The sequence below is a fragment of the Calonectris borealis genome, chromosome 4 (assembly GCF_964195595.1).
Source record: "Calonectris borealis chromosome 4, bCalBor7.hap1.2, whole genome shotgun sequence".
Taxonomy (NCBI): domain Eukaryota; kingdom Metazoa; phylum Chordata; class Aves; order Procellariiformes; family Procellariidae; genus Calonectris; species Calonectris borealis.
The window spans coordinates 37749474-37773903 of record NC_134315.1 but is presented as its reverse complement, the minus strand read 5'-3'; the positions used below and the strand labels follow the sequence as shown (position 1 = coordinate 37773903).

At 40.7% G+C, this 24430-nt stretch overlaps 1 protein-coding gene across 1 annotated transcript; it reads right to left on the bottom strand.

The window, feature by feature from the left end:
* Positions 1-2592: 2592 nt before the first annotated feature.
* Positions 2593-23697, bottom strand: DCTD (dCMP deaminase). The gene is made up of 6 exons (XM_075149289.1): positions 23629-23697; positions 18666-18777; positions 17145-17280; positions 7534-7650; positions 5875-5971; positions 2593-3905 (listed from the first exon to the last, which is right to left on the bottom strand). Exons 1-6 carry the CDS (start codon positions 23661-23663, stop codon positions 3827-3829), a joined length of 576 nt encoding a protein of 191 aa, XP_075005390.1. The 5' UTR covers positions 23664-23697; the 3' UTR covers positions 2593-3826.
* Between the last annotated feature and the right edge of the window lie 733 nt (positions 23698-24430).

Sequence of the window (24430 nt, the reverse complement as noted above, 5' to 3'; positions counted from 1 at the left end):
AAAGGAATAATATTTAGAAGGAAAATCTAGATGATGGCAAGATTTAGATTTAACCTTTAAGACAGAGTTATATTGAACTGGATAGGATTCAGCATTTTATTTGAATGTGATTTCTTCCTCCAGTAATTGCTGCTCAAGTAACTAACAAGTGCTCCCCAGAGTCTCCTTTCAGCTTCCTGTACTGGGTTTTTCAAGCAATCCCTAATGAAGCCTCAGCCTGCAGTCACCTCCCCTTCCCCCGGCAGGCTGGGGAGCTGGTTTACCATGGGAGTGGTGCTGGTGGCCACGACGGGCCCTGTGAAGTTTCACGTTGGTCAGAAGTCAGGCTCAAGGAGTAGTGGTCAGAGGTTCAAAGTCCAGCTGTACCAACAGCTGATTATTAACGGCTGGAGGAACGGCTTGATGGAAACACGGTGAAGTCCTGCACCAGAAACAGAACAAATCCACGCTGGCTGGGTGCCCGCTGGATGGAAGGCAGTTTGGAAGAAAAGGGCCCCGGAATCCAGGTGGACGAGAAGATGAAGTGCCCTTGCAACAGAGAAGGCTATCGACATACCAGGCTCTACTAGGAGGTGCGTAGCCAGCAGGTGAACAGGAGTGATTATTCGTGCTCCTCTATTCAGCTTATGCAAGACCACATCTGGAGTAGCGTCATCTTTGGGCTCCCTGTCTGAGACAGACAGCGAGGGGACACTAAGGTGGTGAGAGGATGGAGCACGTGATGCATGAGAAAGGTTGAGAGCACAGCATTTGTTCAGCCTGGAGAAGAGGTTAAAGGCGGGGGGAACCTAACTGCTGACTTCACCTACCTAATGGGTGGTTATAGAGAAGACAGACAGACTCTGTTCAGACATGTACAACAGAAGGATGAGAGGCAACAGACATAAGCTGCAGCAATGGAAAATCTGACTGAAGAAAAAAGACGCAGTGAGGGTGGGTCAAGTATTGGAATGGGTAACCAGAAAGGCTGCAGAATCTCTGTTCTGGGAGATACTCACCTGGACACGGCCCAAGCAACTGGATCTAGCTTGGAAGTCAACAGTGCTTTCAGCGAGGGGTAAATGCCCTCCAGAGGTCCTTCCAGCCCAAATGGTTCTACTCATCTTGAACTTGAGCTTCAGGAGCAGAAACACCGTTGTTGGAGTGACCATGGGTCGGAGTGGGAGCGTGTTCCCGGAGTAATGAGGAGTCCCAATCTGGGTATGGTCATTCTCCTTTATTTCAAGATATTTTATAAGCCAGCCACACTAACACACGCACCTACGAATCCTCTATTGGTTTACAGTCAGCAAGCACACGAATCTTAACATACACAGATTGGTCAAAAGCAGGTGTCCACGCGAACGCTTCCTGCGCCTGCATTCCGTTACCTAATCTACTGATATTTACATTCCTCAGCCTGTTTTTCCTACTCTACTATCACTTCAGAGACTCTAAAACTACAATTGCTCTTTAGCAGCCTTATACTATTACTAACAAATCCTCAGTGCTTGGAATGTTCATAGGATGACCGTTATTTAATAAAAATCCCTCCACACACTGTTTATTATATTTACCTGTTTTCATTGTTTCCGCTAGTAATTATTCTTTATTTGGAAGTCAAAGCACTACCTCCTGAACTATTAAAACAAAAAAAGCCAGAATCACACAGATTTCTAGATATGCACACAAAGGAAGGATCAAACCTTCTTTAAGATTTGCTCTAAAACATTAACCTCAAACTAAGAATGCACTGTCTCAAGAGGGTGCATGTGCTTTTTTCCTTTTCCATGAAGTTGCCCTGGAAATCAGAGAGCCCACTTAGCCTGAGTCAACTGACAATTACTCTGAAAGCTTGTATATGAGGCTCTATCAGATCAAAAACTGATCGGGAGAAATCTAAAATCCTATCATATTCTCCAGTACCGCTCTTCTGTTACACAAATAAGAAAGTCCTGGGGGAAAAAAAAGTAATAAAAAATAGTACATTCCTAAAAACACCTGGACATTGGTTCAAAAAACTCCTGAGTTTTTATGCACATTATACATTCCCATTATCCAAGGTCTGACATAAAAATACTTAAGGTAACCATAATCACAATGCACACATCTTTCAAGTCTGAACTTAAATCAGCAATTATCTATGAAGAAAACAGCAATTTTGCTGCCAAAACGAAAAATTCCGCTTCTTCTCTCCCCTCTGTCCCATTGTCAGACCAGCATAACTCAAAATGCTTCTACGTATTAATTCAGGCCAAAGAAAAAGATGTGCATAAGCTGTTTTAGTGACACTTTATTAATGTAATTTTTCAGGTTTCACCCTCCCCCTCCACATATGTGCAGATTTCTTCTTCTGGCAGTAAGCCACACACCGATTTTGAGGTGGAGAACAGTTGTAGGAAAAAAAGAGAAAGTCAGAAATTACTTTAGAAATGGACACATCTTGTAATACATTACAATGCTCCCTTTAGTAGCCAAATGGTTCATAAACATTACACTTTATGTAATATCACAAATGCACAAAATATGCTTTGCATATGATTGCAAAAACAGCAGCACTCTGGAGCCAAGCACATGGTTTAATATTATAATAATGAGTCTACTTCAATGTAGTGGATTTTAATAAGACTTTAATAATACTGGTATGAAGCCAAATTACATAATGTCCCAAAATATGAAACAAAGCTTTTATAGAGAAAATAAAAGCTCACTGAAGTATAACCACATTTTAAAAAAAGAAAAAAACCACCAATGTTATCTAAACAAAGCCATTAGGCATATTTAATTTTAAAAAATCAAATTAGAGAAAAGGAACTCAAATCTATTCCCAGATCTCAAGATAAAATTAAAAAGGATATTATTTTAGGCAACATTTATGAAAATGAAGGTACTACGCCAGCACTGGGAAACAAGCTAACACCATAATTACCTCTTTTGGCACAGATATGGATATGGGTGGACTACCTCCAATTTCTCTCAGAGGACAAAAAATGATTCAGTTACCTTACAGGTTGATTTTAAGACTGAACTATGTTGGATTGTCTAGAAACAGCTTAGACCAATAAAATAATTTCCTTCTACACATGAAAACCAACTCCAAATAAGAGTCCCAAAGGCAAAGAGCCGAATGATTTACTCCCTCAACCCCCTCCAATTCTGGAGTCTTGGGGAAAACAAGGACTTGAAAGCACCTGTAAAGCTCAGTCCGGCATGGACCATTCTCAGAACAACTTCCTCTCTCACCCCTCCCCATGTATGACAGTGTTAGATAGTAATTAAAAGAAAAATTAGTATTTCATTTGTTGGATAACGCATGCAGAATATCACACATACTTTAAGCGGTATAATCTTTTAAAATAGTAGTGTTATGCTAGTTGGAAGATTAGTATTTGCATGGATAACTTTTTTTGTCCTTTATTAGGATCAACTATTTAGATCCACATATCCAATAGAGAGATCAACATATATTAGCATATGCCACTGTACTACTGGTTACAGTAAGAACTACTGTTAAACTGAGTCTAAATCAACGCTGACAGCCTATCAGAGCATGTGGTGATGAATACAGCAAGAATCAGAACAGTTTTCTTTACATACATTATATTGTCTCATCTACATGCCTCGACTTTTTAAGCAGTTTTGATAGAGGCATTAAAAAATTTTAAGTAGATTTAGATTCCACATGACAAGATGAAGTGAGGGGGACATTTTATGTCTTGGATTCCTTAGAAGTCTACTTTAGCTACAGAAGCCATTAAAAAGTTGCAAATAACTTCAAGATGAAAGGCATTAGGAGCTTTTTAGAAAAGGATAATCACAGTCTTCTAGAGACTTAATGAGACTTAATTCACAGAAGCTTTTGATTTGGTCTGCTGTTAATTGAATCAAAGTCGATGATGATCTTGTTACGCTTTGGCTTGAATTCCCTAAAATAAAGAAAAATACAGATGTTAGTGAGTAGTTAAAACATTTTGCTTGCTTTAGCTCCAGCCAGATTTTTGAAGGAATAAAAAAACCAACCCCTCCTTGGATTCACATAGTTTTCATCTCTATGGGAGCCAATTATAGTGCACCATACTGAGAGAAACCTGGACAAGAAAGACTAAGACAAAAAAGACACATGGGGTGGGTTGGCCTGTACATTCTTCGGCTATTGGAGTTCATAAATTACCCAGGAGTCAAAGGACTTTTAACAACTTAGCTGCAGGTGGTGGCATCACATTACCAGGGCTGGGATTTTTGTTCATATATATTTATATTTCAAATATATTTAATATAGTTACAGATACAGGTACGCATATATGTATCCATAAAAATATTTTAATATACTGTATATGTGTTGTATATACACATATATGTATATGTATGTATATATAAAAGTTATTTGGAATATATTTTGATAAATATTTTGATCACTTTTTTCCTGCCAAGTTTTCAAAGAACACTTTCAAACTTTGCCTCAGTATATTAAAATATTTTTTGTGCTAGGGGAATAGATCATATTATGTACCATACTGGGAAAAAACCAAACTAGTTAAGAGGGAATCATTTTAAAATTGTAACTTTAGAACTGTAAAATTAATACTGCCACGAAGTGTTTCCTTTTATTATCATTAGAGCATCTGCTACAGCAATTAGCAAGGAAGATATTTGGGGACTGAGCATATATTTTCCAGTCTACCAGTAAACAAAGGATTATGCAAATAGTGTGGATTTAGTGCCTAATTAAGCTCTGCAGTTCAGTTCAAGAGATTCATTAAGTACCACCTACATCCTTAATAATCGATACAAGAATGAATAACAGTCAACACAGAAAAGCACATGCTACTGACCACAGAAACTCTGAATACTTTGTCCAGAATAGCAAGCTGAAATGCAAGAAACATTTCTCACCCTGGAGAAGTTGCAAGATTTGACTTGCAAGAGAATGATTTATGCTTCTTAGTCAAATAGCCTTAGTAGACAGGAAATACACTGAAGGACTAAAACTGAATTTCAAGTACTGCTGTGTTTTTTCATGGACGTTTCTTAGCCCAGTAGGTACCTTTCATCCTAAAATTTTATCTGTCAGAACTGGTATGTTTGCAAATTTTTTGAAGCCTTTATATTAATATTGTAAAACTTTTTAGAGTTGCAAAGCCTCCCTGACTGCATAATTAGCCTCACCCACAGCATGTAATTGCTATCAAACTAGCTGTTGAACAGATTGTCTTTAGGTATCTCTGTCAGTGTCTTTAAAAACCCCACTCTTCAAACATTTTTCAGATTCTCATTACTTTAAGGCAAATATTCCAAGTTTTATCCTTTTCTCTCAAGAAAAGCTGACCAAAGAAGACTGTACAGCTATAGGCACCAAGAATTAATTATGGGTGACTGGTTTGACACCTTCCCAAATTGACTGCAACAAAAAGATATTAAAGTTTCAATAAGGATCAGGTAATCCACAAAAAAAAAAATCAATAGGTCATTTCAGTCCAACTCATATGATCATAGGATAATTCAGGTTGTAAGGCACTTCACGAGGTCATTTACTCTAACCTCCTTCTCAAAGCAGGGTCAGCGATGACTCTCCCAAGTACAATTTAACAAATAACCATCACATTCGCAATTTCACTTGCAGTCCAGGAATGAAATGAATATTCCAAATGGACCATTTTCTCATACAAACGTTAAGAAATTGAAATTTAACCATACACAAGGCCAAAAGAATGGTGCAACAGTCTGTCAATCCAGTATCTTTTGCAGGTATACAGAGCAAGCCATCTACAAACACTACCAAAAAATAAAACACTGCACGATGCAAAGCAGAAAAAGTTTTGCCCTAAAGTTGGTCTCTTTCACACACCATTTTTTCCTTTCAAAAATAAAAATAAAGTTAATCCGAAGTTCTCTTACCTGTATATAATACCTGCTAAATCAAACATCCGCCGTGCAGCTGTCATTTCTGTAGTGTCATGATACTTGTCAGACATAAAAATAACTTCCTTTATGCCTAAAAAAGGCATTTAGAAAAAACGTTAGAATTACCCTTGGGAAAAAAAAAAGTATTGTCATATAAAAACTGGTGCACAAAATCAGAAAAGGCAGCATTCATCCACATACTCTAGAACTCCTTGGTACACCCCAACTTCCCAAAATACTATAGACTATACTTGAGAATAAGGCTATGTAAGGTAGAGCTGTTTTGGAAGACGGTTCTTTCAAAAATGTTGGAAAATGTTTTTCTCCACTTTTACCTAAGTTTAACTCAGAAAGCCAGAACCAAAAACTCACCAGCAAAAACACAAGATAGACAGACTAGAAATTAAGCATTTTTGCAAAAGTAATTGAACACTTATCTGTCTACCTCTCTAATACAGATAAAATTCCTCACAAAGAACTTAAACCCCAAAACCCATTTTCCTTCCAAATGCATAGCTATAAAAGGATGTTTTTTCCTGTTGTTCTCTATTTTGTAAATAACTCCCACTCCCAGGTTCAAATCCTCATAAACGCATGCTGTCTCAAATTTTTGAATGATCTATGCCTAAATTACTTAGGCAGGGGAGAAGTGTAAAAGTTGACCCAAGAGAAGTTACAAGCGCTTCAGAGCCTGTCAACACCTTACTGTGTTTACCAGACAACATAAATATCAATACATTGCAATTTAGTGCTGACCTAAGTGCATAAGGAAAAGGATGAATGACTACATTGCGAACAAGCAGCCAACCTATCTTGAAGACCACTTGATTTTGATTCTGTAAATATGAGAAATTTAGCACAAATACATAATACCATCATCTTTCTCCCTTCACCTCTCTTCATTTCAAACTGTACTGGCCAAAATAAGACAGGATTCTGCTTGCTACTTTCTTCCTAGATTCCCGTGTCCATCGGTGAGAGAAACTCCCCAGAATAGCAATCCATGCTAAGATTGCAAGACTTCACTCAATGAGCAAAATATACGCTACCTTAAAGCAGAGATTTTTATGGAACTAAAGCCTACTGCAGATAGGCCTAATCTGAAAGAAGGCGACACATTTAGGCCAGCACACTTGCTGCAGTGGCACAGATTTATAACAATTATAATGAAAGACATAATTAAAGTAGGATCATAGAAGTCTTACGACATTTATGAGCAAAGATATTTTAAAATCTTCAAATATCTACCATGCATCACATTCAAATTAAAATTTCATGTATATACTCCCAACAGACCTTTTGTCATGCAGAAGTTTATTTCTTTCTGCCCTACTCTATTCAATGTGTCAGAGCACAGTAAAATTGACAGTAATTATATGCAAAGCCTGTGTTGTTCTTTGGCAGCTCCTGGTCTAAGAAGTTACAAACCTAAATTAGAAGCACGCTTAGAATCACAGAAGATGCAATTAGCACTGGAAAAATTTGGCACCATTCAGATGCAAAAAAAACCCCACAAGTAGCATCTTATGAATTTGACAATGCAATTAATTTAGATCTAACAGCAGCAATTTAACATCAAATACATCCGTGATAAGATACCAACGAGCAGGCAGCGCTGCAACCCTGACAAATCAAGCTGGCACTACTCCTTACCTGCCTGGATGATGAGCTTTGCACATTCATTACATGGAAATAAGGCAACATACATGCTGCAGCCTTTCACATCAGCTGAGTTTTTGTTCATGATGGCATTCAATTCGGCATGGCACACTGATTTAAAAAAAACAAAAAGAAACAATTCATAATACTGTTCATTAAAATATATCAGTCAAACTAAAATTAAAGTGTTACAAAATAACTGCTTACATCCTTTCAAAGGCAAATAGCTTGCACAGCTTGTCATAAAGGGCAGAGGAAGAAATAAAAGCAGAAATACCAAGATCAATGAAGGTCAATTGTTCTGACCAGGCTGCCGATTAGTAATGATATCATTAAGCGCATTAGCATTGCCATTTGCTAACACCTATTGCAGGCAACAAAGCCGTAGGCTGTGGGCCAAGTAGTTGCAACCACCCTAAGTGAAGCAATATCTCACAGCTTCACAACTCTCTGGAGTATCTAATTGCCAGTATAAAACAGCTCATTTATGTGTTTACATGCACAGATAGGAACAGTCTTACGGTTATAAGAGCGCACTGTGCACTCTTAAAGGCAGGAGAATCGCGAAGTAAAACCGAGCAGCTCTGTCCTCTGGGTCTCAGACGGCTCAGCGCTGCTGCATGATTCTCTCACCCCAAGAATACACAAGACACACTCAACCATAAAAATGTCCCAGCTTTAATATTAAAGTGAGTTTACTGCTCATTAAAAGGTGTCAGACTTCCCAAGCAGGAAAACAAAGTCCTCTCTTTCTCCATGGATTTGAGATAGGCCAGGTAGCAACAGACTACCCTGCCTTATTCCACCGTAACACAATAGCTCTTTCTGGACAGACCGCACCTTAGGGTTTAAGTTTTTATGCTGTACACATCAGCAGATTATCCAATGTGTTACCAACACAGGTGAGAAGAGCACAGTTTCTGTGTCATCCACCATGAACCTCTGAAAAAAACATTAGGATCTCTGCAAGAACCTCCTGTTTACTCCTAGGAATGACAGCAAGTTGCATAATTTATATTACCTACCTACTAAGAAACTGCCTGCTGCCCTGACTTACTACATAAACAGTGTGGTGTGGGTTTGAGCTCATCTGGAGACCTGCATGTGCAGACAACATTAACAGTTTTTCCACTGCTTGTTTTGAAGAATGGATTTTAAAAAAAAAAAAAGTTTTCCTCCCCCTTGAATACATGGGAAAATTAAAACAGGCAAAGTTAGGAGCACAAGCTCATAGTATACTTGCTACTATGTACTGACCTCTGTGTGAATGATCTCACCACACAAAGAGTAACTGAGTGCAGCACCTTCAACATGCAGAAATCCTTGCTGAATGGAAATGTTTTCCGTATGCGCTAAATGTCTACATGGAATTTTCTAATGCACTATAAATTTACAGCCTAAGTTACAGCACACAAGCTTTCCCATGAAGACAAGTCACAAAGGACCAAACACTTGCTAAAGAAAGCTCAGTACCAACTTCTACAAGTAGTCCCCAGCATCACTATGACCATGCTGTCTACATACCTTCTCATAAACAGTAAAGCCAGAAACTAACATAAAAAATAGGAAATTAACAAAAAACACGCCCAAGCACCATCACATTAAGGTTTCTATTACTATTATTACTGTTTCTATTGCAACGGTAATTGGGTCACATTGTATTTTAAACATATGCCATTAAGTGTACAAGATATGCAATTATATGAACCTATACATTTAGAAAATACAGAAAATACGTTTAACTCCAAGTATATTACTGAATTGCACTAATCTTATATAGGTTTTGCAATAAATAGTCAGAGAATTATTTTGGGGGGTTACAGAGGATTGAGTGAAGAAGAGTATCATTATTTCTGCAACTGGAACTAGGTTATGTCAGCAGGTCAGAAACACCACTTTTAAGTTTCTTTGAACAATATACTTATGTTCTAGGCAGCAGTCTAAAATATGGAAGGCCTCCAGAAAGAACGATGAGGGAATGTTTTCAAACGCTCACAGAACTAAAAAAAAAAAAAAAAAAAAAGCTAATTCCTTCAGTAAATATTTTTTCTTCACTAAAACTCAGAAATCTTCAGCCATAAAACCAGACAAGTTTCATTATTAGTACTGCAACAAGTTTCCTTCCTGCGCTGGTGAGAAGTCTGCCTCTTTCTGCAGACTTCTACAAACTTTCAACAACAAACCTCTTCCCAAGCAAAAACAAGTTCAGGCCAAAAATAACTTATAGAAGACAATCAGCTGGAGCGAGGAAAGAGAGAAATTTTGCCTCCTGATCATCTTAATGTAATCTGAAGTTAAGAACAATTATGACTCTCCAGTGTGGAAAGAAGACACAGAAACAGTAATAAGGAAGAAACAGAGACTAATTATTCCAAGACAAAAAGTAATGGGGTCTCCCAAAATACCCAGCAGGCTTTCGTTTCAAAAACAAAAGGAAGTAGTTTTTTCATGCACACTGTAGCCTAACCAAGTATTTTACTGCACTTACTGCAGAAAGTAGTACAGGACTAGAAGTTTGCACTGATTCCAGAAGTCATCTTTTTCCTTGAATATTTCTTTTTTTTAGTCTATTGGGCCAATAAAAACAAAACCATTTTGGCTCAGTTGTTGGAACTTGGAAGAATATTCTGGGAAACTACCATTACATGTGTCTTTGTTTTATACATTTCCCTAGACATCTGCTACTGGCCCCTCTAAAGGATATTATGCTAGATGGTCCTTAAGAAGGTATAGGCATCAGACAAATATTTTTAGGCTTTGTCCCATCCCTCTTCATTCCCTCTTCCTCATATTCCCCTCTCTCTGGCAGATAGGCATTGACTGTTAACCGATTTAGAGGTAAGATAGTCTATTATCCCCAGATTTTTCTTTATAGACCTGCCCAGCTCTATACAGAGCATTAGTGGGAGACAGAAACAAATCCAGGAGTCCAAAATCCCTCTTGCTAACAACTAAGTAGTTCATATTTGGGGTGTTACGAAGTTTTCTAACGTGTTAAGAGCTCCTACTAATAGTTGCGTATTGTTCTCTCTCAGACAATAAGAAGCTAACTTAAAATAACCTTTCACAGGTGCACAGTATTCAGAACACTGAAAACTGTATATTTAAACTGACTAGTAAAACTAAGAATTTTTACAATACCCTAGGGGGGCCCCCCGTGTTTTGTTTTTTTTTTTTAAAAAAAATTCACGTATAGCCAACATAATATTAAGTTTGCAACACTGGTTTCCATTCTGGAAAAGTGGCTTGAAAAGTATTCTCGAAAGGCTTCATTAGCTGAAGAAATAACCATGCAATGAGAAGTTAGTGTGTGCTCTCACATTCCCACCACCTGCTACTATATTCACGAGGGGGGGGAGGGGGGGGGAAGCAGAGGAATGACTGCTTCATTACTGGTAGTATTAATTGCTAGTGGTTCTATCTTTTCTCATTGCATACTGCTTTGTGTTGCATATATGAGGTAGCACTCATCCTTAAGTAAATAGAAAACCCCTACTTACCCTATTAAGGATCATCTTTCAGGATTAACCACTTAACATGAACATGCAGAGTGGGTTGCAGAGTCAGAAGTACTCTTCCCACCTACTAAAAGTGTTCTGACTAGTGATTTTATAAGAACCACAGGACTAGTCAAAGTATTTCTTAATACTGTTTAAAGGCTTACATGCCTGATGAAGAGCTTGGAGTAGGGACCACCACAACATGTCACCTTTTAAGAAGCAATCAAAGGAGAGGCTGGGGGGAGTGACCTTTCTGTGTGATTAACTACTAACTAACTGAGCCAGACTACGAATTTTGAGAAATTATGCACCAAATACGGTGTTACATTTGAAAAGAATACGTTTCAATGCATATAGATTGTCATGCAGCAAGTTTTGACTTATTTATTAACGTAAGTTTTTATACTGCCACGTTAACCAACCTGACAAATATTACGGGTTCCCAATACAGATATATGGTAATAGCATGGCGTTCTTCAACATAAACCTGGCACAGAAATGAATACAGGGAGTGCTGTAATTTGGCCCACTTCTCAGTCTTTTGGTAAAATCTTCACCATGAACATGAGTTCATCCCTTGTCCATCCCATCTTTGTCCAAGCTCCACCTACCAGTCCACCTTTACTCGCTGGACCCCTGACGCTGGACACAGCAAGGATCACGGAAGGGACCGAAGTACTATTGAAAGGAACGGAGTTTGGAGTGACAACCACTGGGGACAGTGGTTGATGGATCTGGAATTTGTAGAATGACATAAATCTTTTTTCAACCTTTGTGAAAGCGTATGGATGGTTGCTGGTCACTGCATTTGGGGGAAGGCGGGACACTGACGTTGGGCTGCACTGCCCTCAGCCATTCCTGCTGCTCTCTTTCTCGCTCTGCGTGCTGGGGGAAGAGCAGTTGCTGTGGTCAGGACAGGGAGGCAAGGATAACACCACCAGATTTCACTGGAGTCCTGGCCTCTTCAGACTGCAGTCAGAAAAAGGGAACAGCCCCAGCCTCACTGCTTTCTTCTGTGAAAAAAAGAGAACTAGGAAGTGAAGATGGGAACTGCTCGGCCCATTTATGAACATCACAAAATCTGCTGGGGGCAAACCCCTTTTGAGGGAAGCCCCCCTCAAAACCTAAGAAGCATTAGCTAATCCACCCCATTTCCCAATTCCTCCCAGCCTGTCCCAAGTTTGTTCTACTCTCAGTAGAACACAGAGGCATTTCTTAGTGGGCAAGCAAAACGAGAGAAATTATTCTTGGTGTTTCCAAACCTCCAAACTTTCTAGAGATTTGATGTATGACACCAGAATTCGACAGAAATCCATGCAGGACAAGAGACTGAATGGCTGTAGGTGGAGACCGTCTCCTATAGATCCCCTTTCCAGCTGAAGCCTCAGCTTTGCACTGCCAATTGGAGAGAGAGCATCACACTTCTTCATAGTGCCTTATCAAGTTTGGTGCTGTCAAAATAACAGCTTCTACAGAAGTAACATTTGTCTGAATATCTTTGAGTGTTCATCTCTCTAAAAAATTGACAAAAAGCTCATAATCCTAACACGAGGAAATGTTGATAACAGTTTGTTTCATTTTACACAGCAGGTACTGTTCAATTAGAGCATACTTTTTGCCACAGCACATATTTTATCATATCTGAACCTGTATAAATATTTGTAAGCATATTTACTCAATATTTTCTCTATTGCTCAGAGGTTTCTAAATTTGCCAGTCATCTTAATTTAAAACTCTCTTAATTAGAGACTGGTTGTCAAATGGATGTTCTTAGATTACAGTGGAGACAGAGGGCATAACAGGAGCACAGCAACTAGCATTAGTGGGAAGACTTGCGTTAATAGAAGAAAAATGTAGTATTTTAAATGATCAGTGAGAAGAAACTGAGCATCATCAAATCCTTGGATTCATCTAATAGAAACAGAGGGCACTCACTTTTGACTCTGAAAGCCAGAATTTTGTCTAATTATTAAGAAGTTTCTGCACATGGTACTGAACACAATGCTTCAGGAAGAGCTTTTGATAACATCTTCGTACAGTAGGTATTAAAAACTGGCCTTCCATTTCTCTCATGTGCGCAGAAACATCCTTGCTCCTGTCATAGCAGTTGGACTGGCAGCCTGGAAAGAGTCAGTTCCAACATAGCAACGAAAGCCCAATTTTCTGCTGTGAAAAATGGCATTCTGCAAAACACCCAGTGCTTGCTTTCTGATATAACAAGGCTATACTACTAAACTGTTCAAATATACACTGCAACTAGAAGGAAGAAAGTTTTAATCTGCTTCAAGACTCTCATAAGGAATGCATAGTATCAATACAGGTGATCCACATCACCATTCCTGTCATATTCAAATGCCTTGCAAACATTTGCATTGTCTAAGGTAAAGTGAGCATTACCTATCACATTCTGATGCTTTCTTCCAGTAGCAGCTCAGGTTACACTTAGATATGGGTAAATGCAAATTTTTTTAACCAAGCACGACCCTTTCCCTAACACTGAGCTGAGCAGAACCCACACTTGAGGGTGCAGGTTAGATACGTACAGTATGTTGCAGCAGACATAGGTAACTGAGACACTGGAGAATTTCAAGCCAACAAGTTTCAAGATACAGAAAAATTTAAGAGTGCCAGGACTTGTTTAGCCTTACAACAAAAGTTCAAAAGGTTATTGTTATCAGTAAGTGCACAGAGGAAGGGGGGAAAGGAGGAAGGGTTAATCCCAGTGATTAAGAAAAGCTAAAAGAACAATGCTGGCACACACAAGAATATATAAACTAACCACAAATAAATTTAGGGTGGAAATTGGAAGTTTTCTAGCCATGAAACAATGAATCTGATCAGAGCTGTGGGGTCAAGACATCCATCTGTTCTGCTGGAGCTCAATAAATTTATTATAGGATCACCTAACACACTTCTGCAAAGATAGCCTCTGGGTCCAATCCCCTGCTAAACACAGACAGGGCCAGCGACTGGCCCTTGGTCCTGAGGCCAATTGGCATAGACTAGCTCGTGTTCATCTTACTCAGGGCTCCATCAGCATTACATAGCGCTTGGCCCTGGGTTTCCTCAAGGCTTCACATCTCAAGAGTTCCACGGCACCACGTACTTATTTTGTATGTCTCAGTTCAAAGTGCATAAAGAAGTGAGATGACTTTTTTGCAGCCCACCAGAGTGGTATTTTCACAGCATGAAACAAGCATGCCTTTCATATCCGCCAGTATGGCCTGAGGGAGGGAGGAGGGTTAAGCATACCATCTCAGGAGGCCTTGCATTATAGGCCTATATAGGATGACAGTTTTCTTGCAGCCTTTTTTCCACCCTGCCCTCCGAGCAGCCTTTGAGTGAGCCATTCACAGAGCAATACTCAGGCTTTGTTCTGGAGAAAGCTAGTCAGAGTGGTCCAAAACAGATGGAAGTGAGCTAATGTTTATGCCTAACCTACAACAGTACATAAAACCAGGAGATCAGCATTCAGATCCACCCCCAGCCCTCTTCTGTAGCACCACAGATGCATGAGGTAGCTCTAGAAGACATCTTCCAAGTTAGTGTGGTGGTACATAAACAATTACCATCAGCTTTACCTAATAAGCTACATTGCAGCTCTAGTGATGAAGGTGCCAGCATATCCAGTGATAAGCTTATGGAGCACACAATAAGCTTGTACCATCTCTGAACAAGCTAATCAGGAAAAAGGAAGGATAAAAAGTTCAATTTAGACAAATGCTGTAATGATTAGCAAAAGTGGGAAGGAAAACATGACAGTTTAATGAGATTTTAGCAGCAATTCTATGTATCTCTTTGCATCTACCAGAATTTTTTAAAGCAGAAGATTTTTTTTTCATATGTACTTGTCTGGTCTGTCAACTGTGCTACCAAGATTAATAAGGAACTGCTAGAGTTTAAATGATCTGTGAATTACAAAATAAGTTGTTTATTCATCACAGCAGACACTTTATGTTACAAAGTTGTGATTTTTTTAATGAGGTGAAGACTAATATTCTTGGGGGGAAGGGCAGTAGTTAGACCAACTCCTAGAAATGAACTCATCTCTCCAGGCTGTTAGATTGGTTAGTGCATTTTTTAAACATCTCATATTACAGATTTTTACTTTACTTCACATCTTTCGGAGTCAGAGTTAACTAAAAAAAAAAAAACAAACAAAAAAATTCTCTGGTCATCTTGTACAAAGATTCCTCACAAATTCATACAGCATTTTTAGTTTTAATTGGTCAGCTTAGATTTGAGTGCCTGGAACATGCTCAGGCCCAAAAGACCACCCACACTGATCTTAGTTCAGAACGGAGACCTTACAGCAGCATAAAGAGTCAACCAAAAATCAATATTCTGTGTTCAGTACTTTGTATTTAATCAATGGACTAACACTTGTTTCCTCGCCCTATTAATAAAGAGCAGTCATACCAAGTTGTACCATTATGGTACCGTCATTATATGTAAAACCAGTGCTTCTGTGCTTTAGAGCAGACTTAAAGTTTGGCAGGAGCTGGCCCTAGTATTGGGAATACATCTCTTACGGAAAATCATATGGAACTGTCTCAAGCTTAAGAGTTAACGTTAGAGGTTTTATAATAAATTGGTAAAGTGAATAAGGATTAAGTACCAGGGTTTTAAGAACTCAAATATGAAACTGATGAATTATGTGCTGAACCACTGCATATCATCTTTCACTTCTATGCTATGGGAAACCAGAAAATGTAATGCCAGTTTTTAGAGGGAGCTCGGAGTGAACACAGAGAATGGCAAAACTCATGCAAGTCTAATTTCTGCATCAGACCAATTGTTAGAAGTTACAAGTAAAAAACAGAAATAGTAGGCAGAAATAAATACTGTACACTGGGAAAGAGTCAGTATCTCTTTGCAAAAGCTGAACTCTGGTGCTCATTTCCCCCCACCCATGCAGGGGGAAGGGAGAATTTCTCAGAGCTGTTGTGCAGTTTTGCGATTCTTCCCCCTGCCACTCCTGAGCCCAGGACAGGCTGAGATGCAGCACAGGATGAAGGAGCTCCTAATACCCATTTTTTTCCCGTGCCCATGGCTTCTGCTGCATTGCTGTCACTCTACAGAGGTGCAGCAGGAGCTGGTGGGGAAGCAGAAAGGCGAAGAAGCGGGATTTAAGAGAGCATACGCTCCTCCCTTCCTTATCAGTCCTAACCACGGTTCCTCCCCAACATCAGCTATTGCAGGCCACAAGGGAGCTCTCAATTCCATTTCCATGCCCAGGACTCATGGCATGAAGCCTGAGGCAGCCCAGCAAGTTGTCTCCTTGGTTCCTGCAAACCACACTTGGCCCAGAGGAGTAACTGTACAGCCCTGCAGACAGATGCACCAAGATTCACAGAGGACCCTTCGAAGCAGGCTTGCAGAAGGCCAAACTACGCCTGCTTGCAGAGACAAAGACAGGATCCAAAGCAGCACTCAGCTACATTTACCATGAAACTGTCCTTGCTCTTCATTCCTTTTGCCTATTTAGTAAATGTGAATCAAATCAGAGGTTGAAATAAACAATGCAAGTCACCTCACCCATAGCAGGGTAGATCCACTGCACACCAGATGAGGCAAAAATGGCATAGAATGACAGAATGCAATCACATACTTCAAGACAAACAAAATTTCATAATTTTCATAATTTCAGCTCCTTCATAATATGTATTGCCTATGCCATCAACACCTGAACACTGGAATTTTCCACAACCACTGGAGTTTACAATTTTAATACGTGTATTTTAGACCCAATTACTTGTTTTGCATATACATGCTCTCTGTAACTTCTGTGGAGACGAACACACAGAAGCAGCAATCATCTGCATACACAGCAACAGTGTGCTAATGAGTTGCATTATATTTACAAGTTTTCACTATGCAATCCAAAATGGCTAATCATTTATGAACACACTTCACCAGGAAGTCAGTCCTTCATAAAGACTGTTTTCATTTATTTTCAGAGCTGTGATTTTTATCCTGATGTATCACATATGGGCCATTAACAAAATCACGTGAGTGGAAGAAAAACTGATCAATATTTTACCAGCTGAACTTCCACATATACAGACATCACAAGTCTGACCTGTCAACCACAAGAAGCCTTACCGTAAGGATATTTCGTGTCTAGTCTACGTGCTGCTGTTCTTGTCCAGGGTAGTACATCATCGCTGCAGCCATTAGGCATCCCATTGTATCCAATTCCAACAATCTTGTTTTCTGAATTTACAATGCAGGCACCAACCTAAACAAAACCAGATTTATATAGTACCAACAGCAGGCAAAATGATGTATCAACAAGAAGAAAGATGACACCAGAAGTCAGTCCTACAATTTTCATTTAAGAGATACAAGCTTCACTTTATATTAAGTCACACCATCTAGTGAGCAAGGCTACAACTGTACCTAACTAGTAGTGCTTTGAAATAAACGAGGCCAGATGCAACCCTGCCACCCCTCCGGTCATGCAGACCCCATCCCAGCCTGCCAGCATTGTTCCTTATCCGACTATGAAGTGAACCTAGTTCAAGGAGCAGAACCGGCACTGAACTAACCTTACCAAACATAAGTTTTCCATCAGTTCAACTCCCCAAACTGGCTTTTCCAGCAGCAGTACGAGCAGTAGCAGCAAAAGAAAAGGTATGGAAGATGGAACAGAAATGCAGTAGTGTTGACCTAGGCAGAGAGAGGCTCACAAATCTTTGTGGCTTGTTTATGCAAACATGCACCAAAATACCAGACCTTTTAACTCCCACCCTTTATTACTTTAATCGAAGTCTGCACAGGGACCCTTCTCATAGAATGATGAAGTGTCTCGTTTTTATGTTTTCTGTCCACATTTTAGATTTATTGAAATGGCAATAGTACTGATTTTAATTCACAGAACGTGTTTATCAACCAGCTTTTGGGTAACAAAAATTTAGCCCTAAGTGAATAACCTTCAGAGAACTAAAAGCCATAATGTACAGAAGCCAGCGAGCAATTGAGCAGACTGTTAACATGCATTTTACTCTATGGCTTTGGGGGATTTCACACAAAGGAAGACTAACAGGACAACTGGCTCCTGCAGAACAGCATGTTTCAGGAGATGTATCAATCATCTCAAACCAGTATTCAACAGAGGCACATGAAAGAAGCAAAGAATGGGGACAGAAGGTGAAACAGAGGCAGACGGGGAACCTGAGGAAGGAACCAAACTAGAAGAAAATTCCAGTCAACCCAAGAACAAACAAAAGGGAATTTTTATACTCTTACAGGTGAGGAAAAGGGACTTGTAAAAATGCTGTGTCTTTAAAAATTACAATCTAAAAATTTCAGTAGTTACATCCTCCTCTAACAGTAACTATATTTACTGGAAAAAGGAGAGAAAATGCATGTGTTATTTTAACCTCTAGATGAAAAGAAGATTTACAAAACTCCAAGCTGCAAATGTACACACAGAATTATACACGAGGTCAGGCCCAATAAGAGAGAATTTCTGTAACAAAAGGTGCTGACCATGTTAAAAAATGAACAGCTAGATACTGAAATAACTTTTAATAAGAAATCCCTGAAAGTGTTACACATGTGCATCTGATGCGATGTGCAATATAGATTAGGTTATGTTATTCTTATACGTTGCCTTCTTACCTGAGAACTTGGATCCTTGCTTCTTTGTGCTGACAAAAAAGCTACTGCCATAAAATATTCAGGCCATTCCAAATAATCCTCTCGTTTTTTGCAGGATGCTTCATTGCCAAAACTATAGTGCATAGAAAAAACCCAGCCATTAGCAAACAACACATAGCTAGAGTTATTACAGTTTGTATTCTTTTAATGTGCACAACTTTAAAGTAACCAGGCTCAGAATCTGGCTAAGACGACCGCATATTCACTGGTATTTCAACAGTAAAACCATCAGCGTTATGTGCTTTCCAGGAACTTATATATGCAACATTTCCTTTCAGGGGAAGGGCACCCAAGCGAGGTTGCAAATTTCAGTTTTAGATAAGAAGGCTGAGCTATTCAGAGCGCTGAGCTATTCAAAGACAGAGCAATTTATCCTTTATAGATAACACCTTGTATATTTCTAAGATTCAGGTATATCATGTACTGGCATTCTTTTCACCCAAACAACATAATCTTTTTTATGATGACTGCGCTAACTGCAAACCTCTAATCTAAGCTATTTTGTACTTCTGGTACGACAAGTGCTCGCTAGATTTCTATTTGGTAGCTTTCTGTGCAGTCATTCGTTTCTGCCCGCACAGTTATTGCCGTTGAGTTTGCCTCTCGTTACAACACTTATCAGCAAAAATCTGAGGCTATAAGCCATTCTGATAGTCCCCTGCTAAGTTTCTCTTGAGATTATGTCCTATGAAAGCCTTCTAAAAACTGAAAGGAGATAGGTTCAAGAACTTTTCCCTCAGATATAATGTATAGAAGTGGCACAAAAGGTTGCTTCTTTCCCTGCATTGGGGGGTTTATTTAGTGGAAGGAGGGAGGAAAAAAAAAAGTGATACATCATTTTCTCTTGCCCGCTTATGGTTGAAAGACTGCTTGGACAGCGTAAGACACAACAGGGGAATTTCTGTGCTTTTCAGCTCAAAGAGAGGAAAGACAGACATCTCTCTCTCCCCCCCCCTCCCTCCCCACATATTTAAGCTTTGCAAATTTCAAGGAAAAGATCAAATTCAAAGAAATTTCCCCAAACTCCCACCTATCATCGCTATACTTGAAAACCAAAAGAATGGAACATCTCAAATACAATAATTATCCTATCGAAATACAAGGGGGACAGTACTTTTCTTCTTGGGCTCCTCTTGCTAAGGACTACAGCTTAAGACTGAGATACCCTTCTAGCAATGTACAGCCATGCAGAAAAATGTATCATAGGTAACTGCAAGCAGCAAGACATCTCCTAGCAACTCCAGTCCCAGCACTTTCTGAAGATAAACAAAATTACAAGACAAGTGTTTTGTTAATTATTATTTTTATAACCTAAAACATGAAATAGCATATATTAGAGGCTTACAGTTAGTTTGTCGTAAAGAGGTTAGGCTATTTGAGTGAAGACAATGCCAGCACATGATAAAACTGTACTTTAGAAACCTGCAGGGTGCTATTCACTAAAGAGAAATTGCTGGTTTTGAATAGTTCATATACGGCACATTACAAGTTAGCAATTTGGCTTGTTCTTGGAATGAATGAGGATCATCTTTAATGCCATTGTCCCAACGTAAGGAGGGAGAAAAACACACTCTTGGTGTAACCAGCATACCTCTCTCACACTTTGACAACATTGTGAATAGTGCCCAGAACTGTCAATTGTCAAAGCAAACACAAAAATCAAGTATGTGATTCTGAGAGTGCCCAAACTGGCTTGAATCATCATAACTAAAGGGTTGGGGCGGTATCCTACTGTCGTGGTTTAACCCCAGCTGGCAACTAAGCACCACGCAGCCGCTCGCTCACTCGCCCCTGGTGGGATGGGAGAGAGAATTGGAAGGGTAAAAGTGAAAAAACTCGTGGGTTGAGATAAAGACAGTTTAATAGGTAAAGTAAAAGCTGCGCACGCAAGCAAAGCAAAACAAGGAATTCATTCACTACTTCCCATCGGCAGGCAGGTGTTCAGCCATCTCCAGGAAAGCAGGGCTCCATCACGTGTAACAGTTACTTGGGAAGACAAACACCATCACTCCGAACATCCCCCCCTTCCTTCTTCTTCGCCCAGAATATGCTGACATCATATGGTATGGAATACCCCATCGGCCAGCTCGGCCAGCCATCCCAGCCACGCTCCCTCCCAGCCCCCCGCACAGCCGGCAGAACATGGGAAGCTGAAAAGTCCTTGACTATGTAAGCACTACTTAGCAACAACTAAAACATCAGTGTGTTATCAACATTATTCTCATACTAAATCCAAAACACAGCACTATACCAGTTAATAGGAAGAAAATCAACTCCATCCCAGCCAAAACCAGGACACCTACTAACAAAGAAAAGCATTCAGAGAAGTGTTCAAAGAAGGTCACAGCAGAAAGAAGAAATTAAAGACATGCCCTCACACATCTCCATGCCAAACTGAAATTTGACAGGTTAACTGAAATGCCAAGAAAGTGCTTCAGCTAATTTGAGTGATTATTTAAAATATCTCGCAAAAGCAGATTTACAAAATCCAAACCACCATCAGATCAGTTTGATACATTTCCGACTACATGACATTCACAGTGAGATGTCTTTGGAGAGGCACACAAGACACAGTGCAGAACTACACCAAATAAAACATTCTGGGGAAAGGGCTCCAGAAAGCCAATGGTACTCTGAACTAAGAGATCGTGAGATGTCCTTTTGTTAAATCATTCCCTAGCAACCCTATTTATTCAAAAAACAAAAAAAGCTACTATTTACTTTTCTCATAAATACAGAACTGTAAGTGGAGGTCCCTCAGAGTACCAACTTCCTAGGGAGAGGAGCATATCTGAAAAATACGTCAAAGAGAACATAAAAAAAACCCCTTACTCAATTACTTCTACTTAACATCACCATGTTTGGCAAGATAATTCCCTCAACTCAATGCACAGAAACGCAAGAGTGTGAAATGGGTATAAAACACTTACTTTCTGATTGAGCAGAAGCCAAGGACTTGGCTAGCAGTAAAGCACACATAGGAAAATTAAGTTTATGGATTTGGGGCAGCTGATCATCTTCCTCATGCTCATTTGTAAGTTCTAGAATTGCATGAATGAAAGCTACTCTAGAAAATATTATAGCTAGTTGTAAAATAAGCAATTAAGGCTTATCTTGTAATAAGTCATATGAACTTAGGAATAAAAATAATGGGAACTGAAAGCCATTAAGATAACACTGCTCAAGAAGGAAGGGGAAAAAATATCCTTAAATTCTAGAGTGATTAGTAGTCTGTAGAAAAGTCTGTGTAAACAGTATTTCAAAGCAAAATAGAGAAAAAGATTCTGCAATTAGAGGACAGTGCCTCTCTTCGCAGTTCTTTTTCACCCATCTAGGCTTCAAGTAAGCTGTAACACCATCTGAAAAAGGAACAAATTTCATGCAGCTACTAAAAGAAAAAAGTATCTTAATGAAAAATTTAGTTGAGAATCCTAAAACAGAATACATCACCTCAAATCTTTTCATAAGACAATTATGATAGTCAATTACACAACAATATAGTACAACTGGAGAACTTGTGGGTATCATACTTTTTACCCTTCCCCCCCTTTAAGCTTTTCCTCTGCTTTCTCAGCTCTGATGTCATGTGCATTATGTTCCAACTGTATTGTAGCAGTTTTTTTCCCCAGTATCAAGTATGTTACTGAAGATAAGGACATCGTCCCAACAACCATCAGTATTTTGTCACTCAACTCACAGAATTTAACGTAAAAAAAGAGGGAAAGTATTAAAAATAAAAATTAAACATCTTCTTCAATGTTCTTGTTCCCCAAAAGCCAAACAGGATATGTGTTCTTGATGACTTTCAATACTAGCTGCTTCTTTAAGTCTCATAATTTTGTTTATGATCGCTATTATATCAAATGAATGTAGCACTTCCTTTACTTGAGGCTTGTCATCTTTCCACTCATGTAGGTACTGAGATACAGTCATTACCTATTCCTTACTGGGAGGTAAGATTTTGAGAGTGAGGCAGAGAGAAAAATCAACCTTTCTTACAGAAAAACAGTACTTATGCATTGAAAATTACCTATATTCAAATTTTTCCTGAGAGATAACCCACCAAACCTGTAAATGTAAACACTTTGCGGAAATATTGAGCCCCAATTGAGCAGTACAAGAATATTTCCCTTCACTGAATTTTACAGCATCACTTCTTTGACTTCAATTAAATGCATATTGCTCATGCTGGTCACCATTTCAGGAAATAATGAATACAAGACTCCCCACCTACTCTTTTTCCTATCCCAGTGATTACAAAGAATAAATAAACCAGGCCATACCCTCACGCCAGGGCCTTCAGGGGCTTCAACAAACGCCTCCCCCCAGGGCCGCGGCGTTTCCCTCCGCACGGCCACAGCCGGCGCTGCCCGGGCCGACCCCTCTGCACCGCGGAGCGCGACCTTCACGGGGAGCCTTCCCACCGCAGCCAGGCGCGGGGTAAGCGCCCAGCTGCCTCCCCCGTTCTACCCTGTCCCGCTTACAGCCCCCCAGCCAGGACCGGACCCGCTGCGCGGCTGCCGGAGGATAACGGCTTCCCCGAAAGCAGCCGGACGGTGGCCGCGGCGGGTGCCGCCGCTCTCCCCCCTCTCTCAGACGCCGGGGCCGACCGCGTGGCGCAGGCCGCGGCCGGCAGCACCGCGGGCTCGCCGGCGTGGCTGCCCGCCCCCGGGCCCCCGGGGTTAAACCCCCAGGCGGGAGCGGCCCGGCTGAGGAGGGAGAAGGTTTAGTCAGTCGGGGGTGCGAGGCGGGGCACAGCGCCAGTGGAAGAGGGAACCTCCGGCTGACGGGCGGGAAGAGCTTGGAAACGGCATCACGCGGGCCCCCCCAGGCCCCCGCGGCCCCTCCACGCCACTGCCCCCTCAGCGCAGCCCTCGGCGGCAGGGCAGCGAGCCCATGCGCGGTCCGGGCCCGGGCAGCGTACCCGTTAACGTGGCGGCTGGGCTGGTGGCCGCTCATCCCGCCGCGGCCCCGATCTCTTTCGCCGCTTGGCGCCAAGCGGGAGCGGGCGGGGAAAGGGGCGGGCGGCGGGGAGGAGCGGAGCGGGGGGGTGGGGGTGCCCCGCCGCCATGTCGCGCCGCGGCCCTGGGGAGAGGACGGGCGCGGGGAGCCCGGCGGCCGCGGGGCCCTGACAGGAGGGGGGCGGGCCGGTGGGCTCTTGTTTTAATGCACCTGCAGCGGCCGAGAGCTGATCTCGCTGACCCGGGGGAGGCCACTGCCACCCCTGCGCTTCTGTGAGCCTCCGCGGTACCTTAAATGAGTTACTTTAATATCTGTTCTTGTAGTTTCCAGTTTTCTGACTGATGCTGCTTGTAACGTTATGCTTTGACACAAGCATGCAGTTTTCACCCAGCTCGTGGTCTTGAGGTAAATGCTACATATTAAATCTTGGCATTAACATATTAAAACGTCTAAAAATCGTTTTTTTGTTCTCTGGATGTGAAATGGATGTGGAAAGTGAGTTACGGTTTATTAATACCTCCAGCTGCTGCCAGGTTTTAGAAGTCTCCCAAGATGCTCAGGTAGCTGAACATATATACATAGCCCATTACAGTGCAAAATAAGTGGTATAATAATAAATACTAAATGTTGGTATGGTGTGTCTGTCTTCCTTCTCTGAGGAGCTGCCTGCCCTGGCTGGCTGGTTGCTACAGGGGCCTGCCTTACAGAAGCACTCGAATAGGAGCAAGGTACAGATGTTCGCTCCATAGGGCTGTGAGACATCA

Excerpts from the sequence above, each read along its gene's own strand:
- DCTD (XM_075149289.1), bottom strand. The coding sequence starts at position 23,663 with ATGAGCGGCCACCAGCCCAGCCGCCACGTTAACGG. Across the intron at positions 18,778-23,628 it reads CCCAGCCGCCACGTTAACGG|TTTTGGCAATGAAGCATCCT; the intron begins GTACGCTGCCCG and ends TATGCACTATAG. Across the intron at positions 5,972-7,533 it reads AAAGCTCATCATCCAGGCAG|GCATAAAGGAAGTTATTTTT; the intron begins GTAAGGAGTAGT and ends TGCCTTTTTTAG.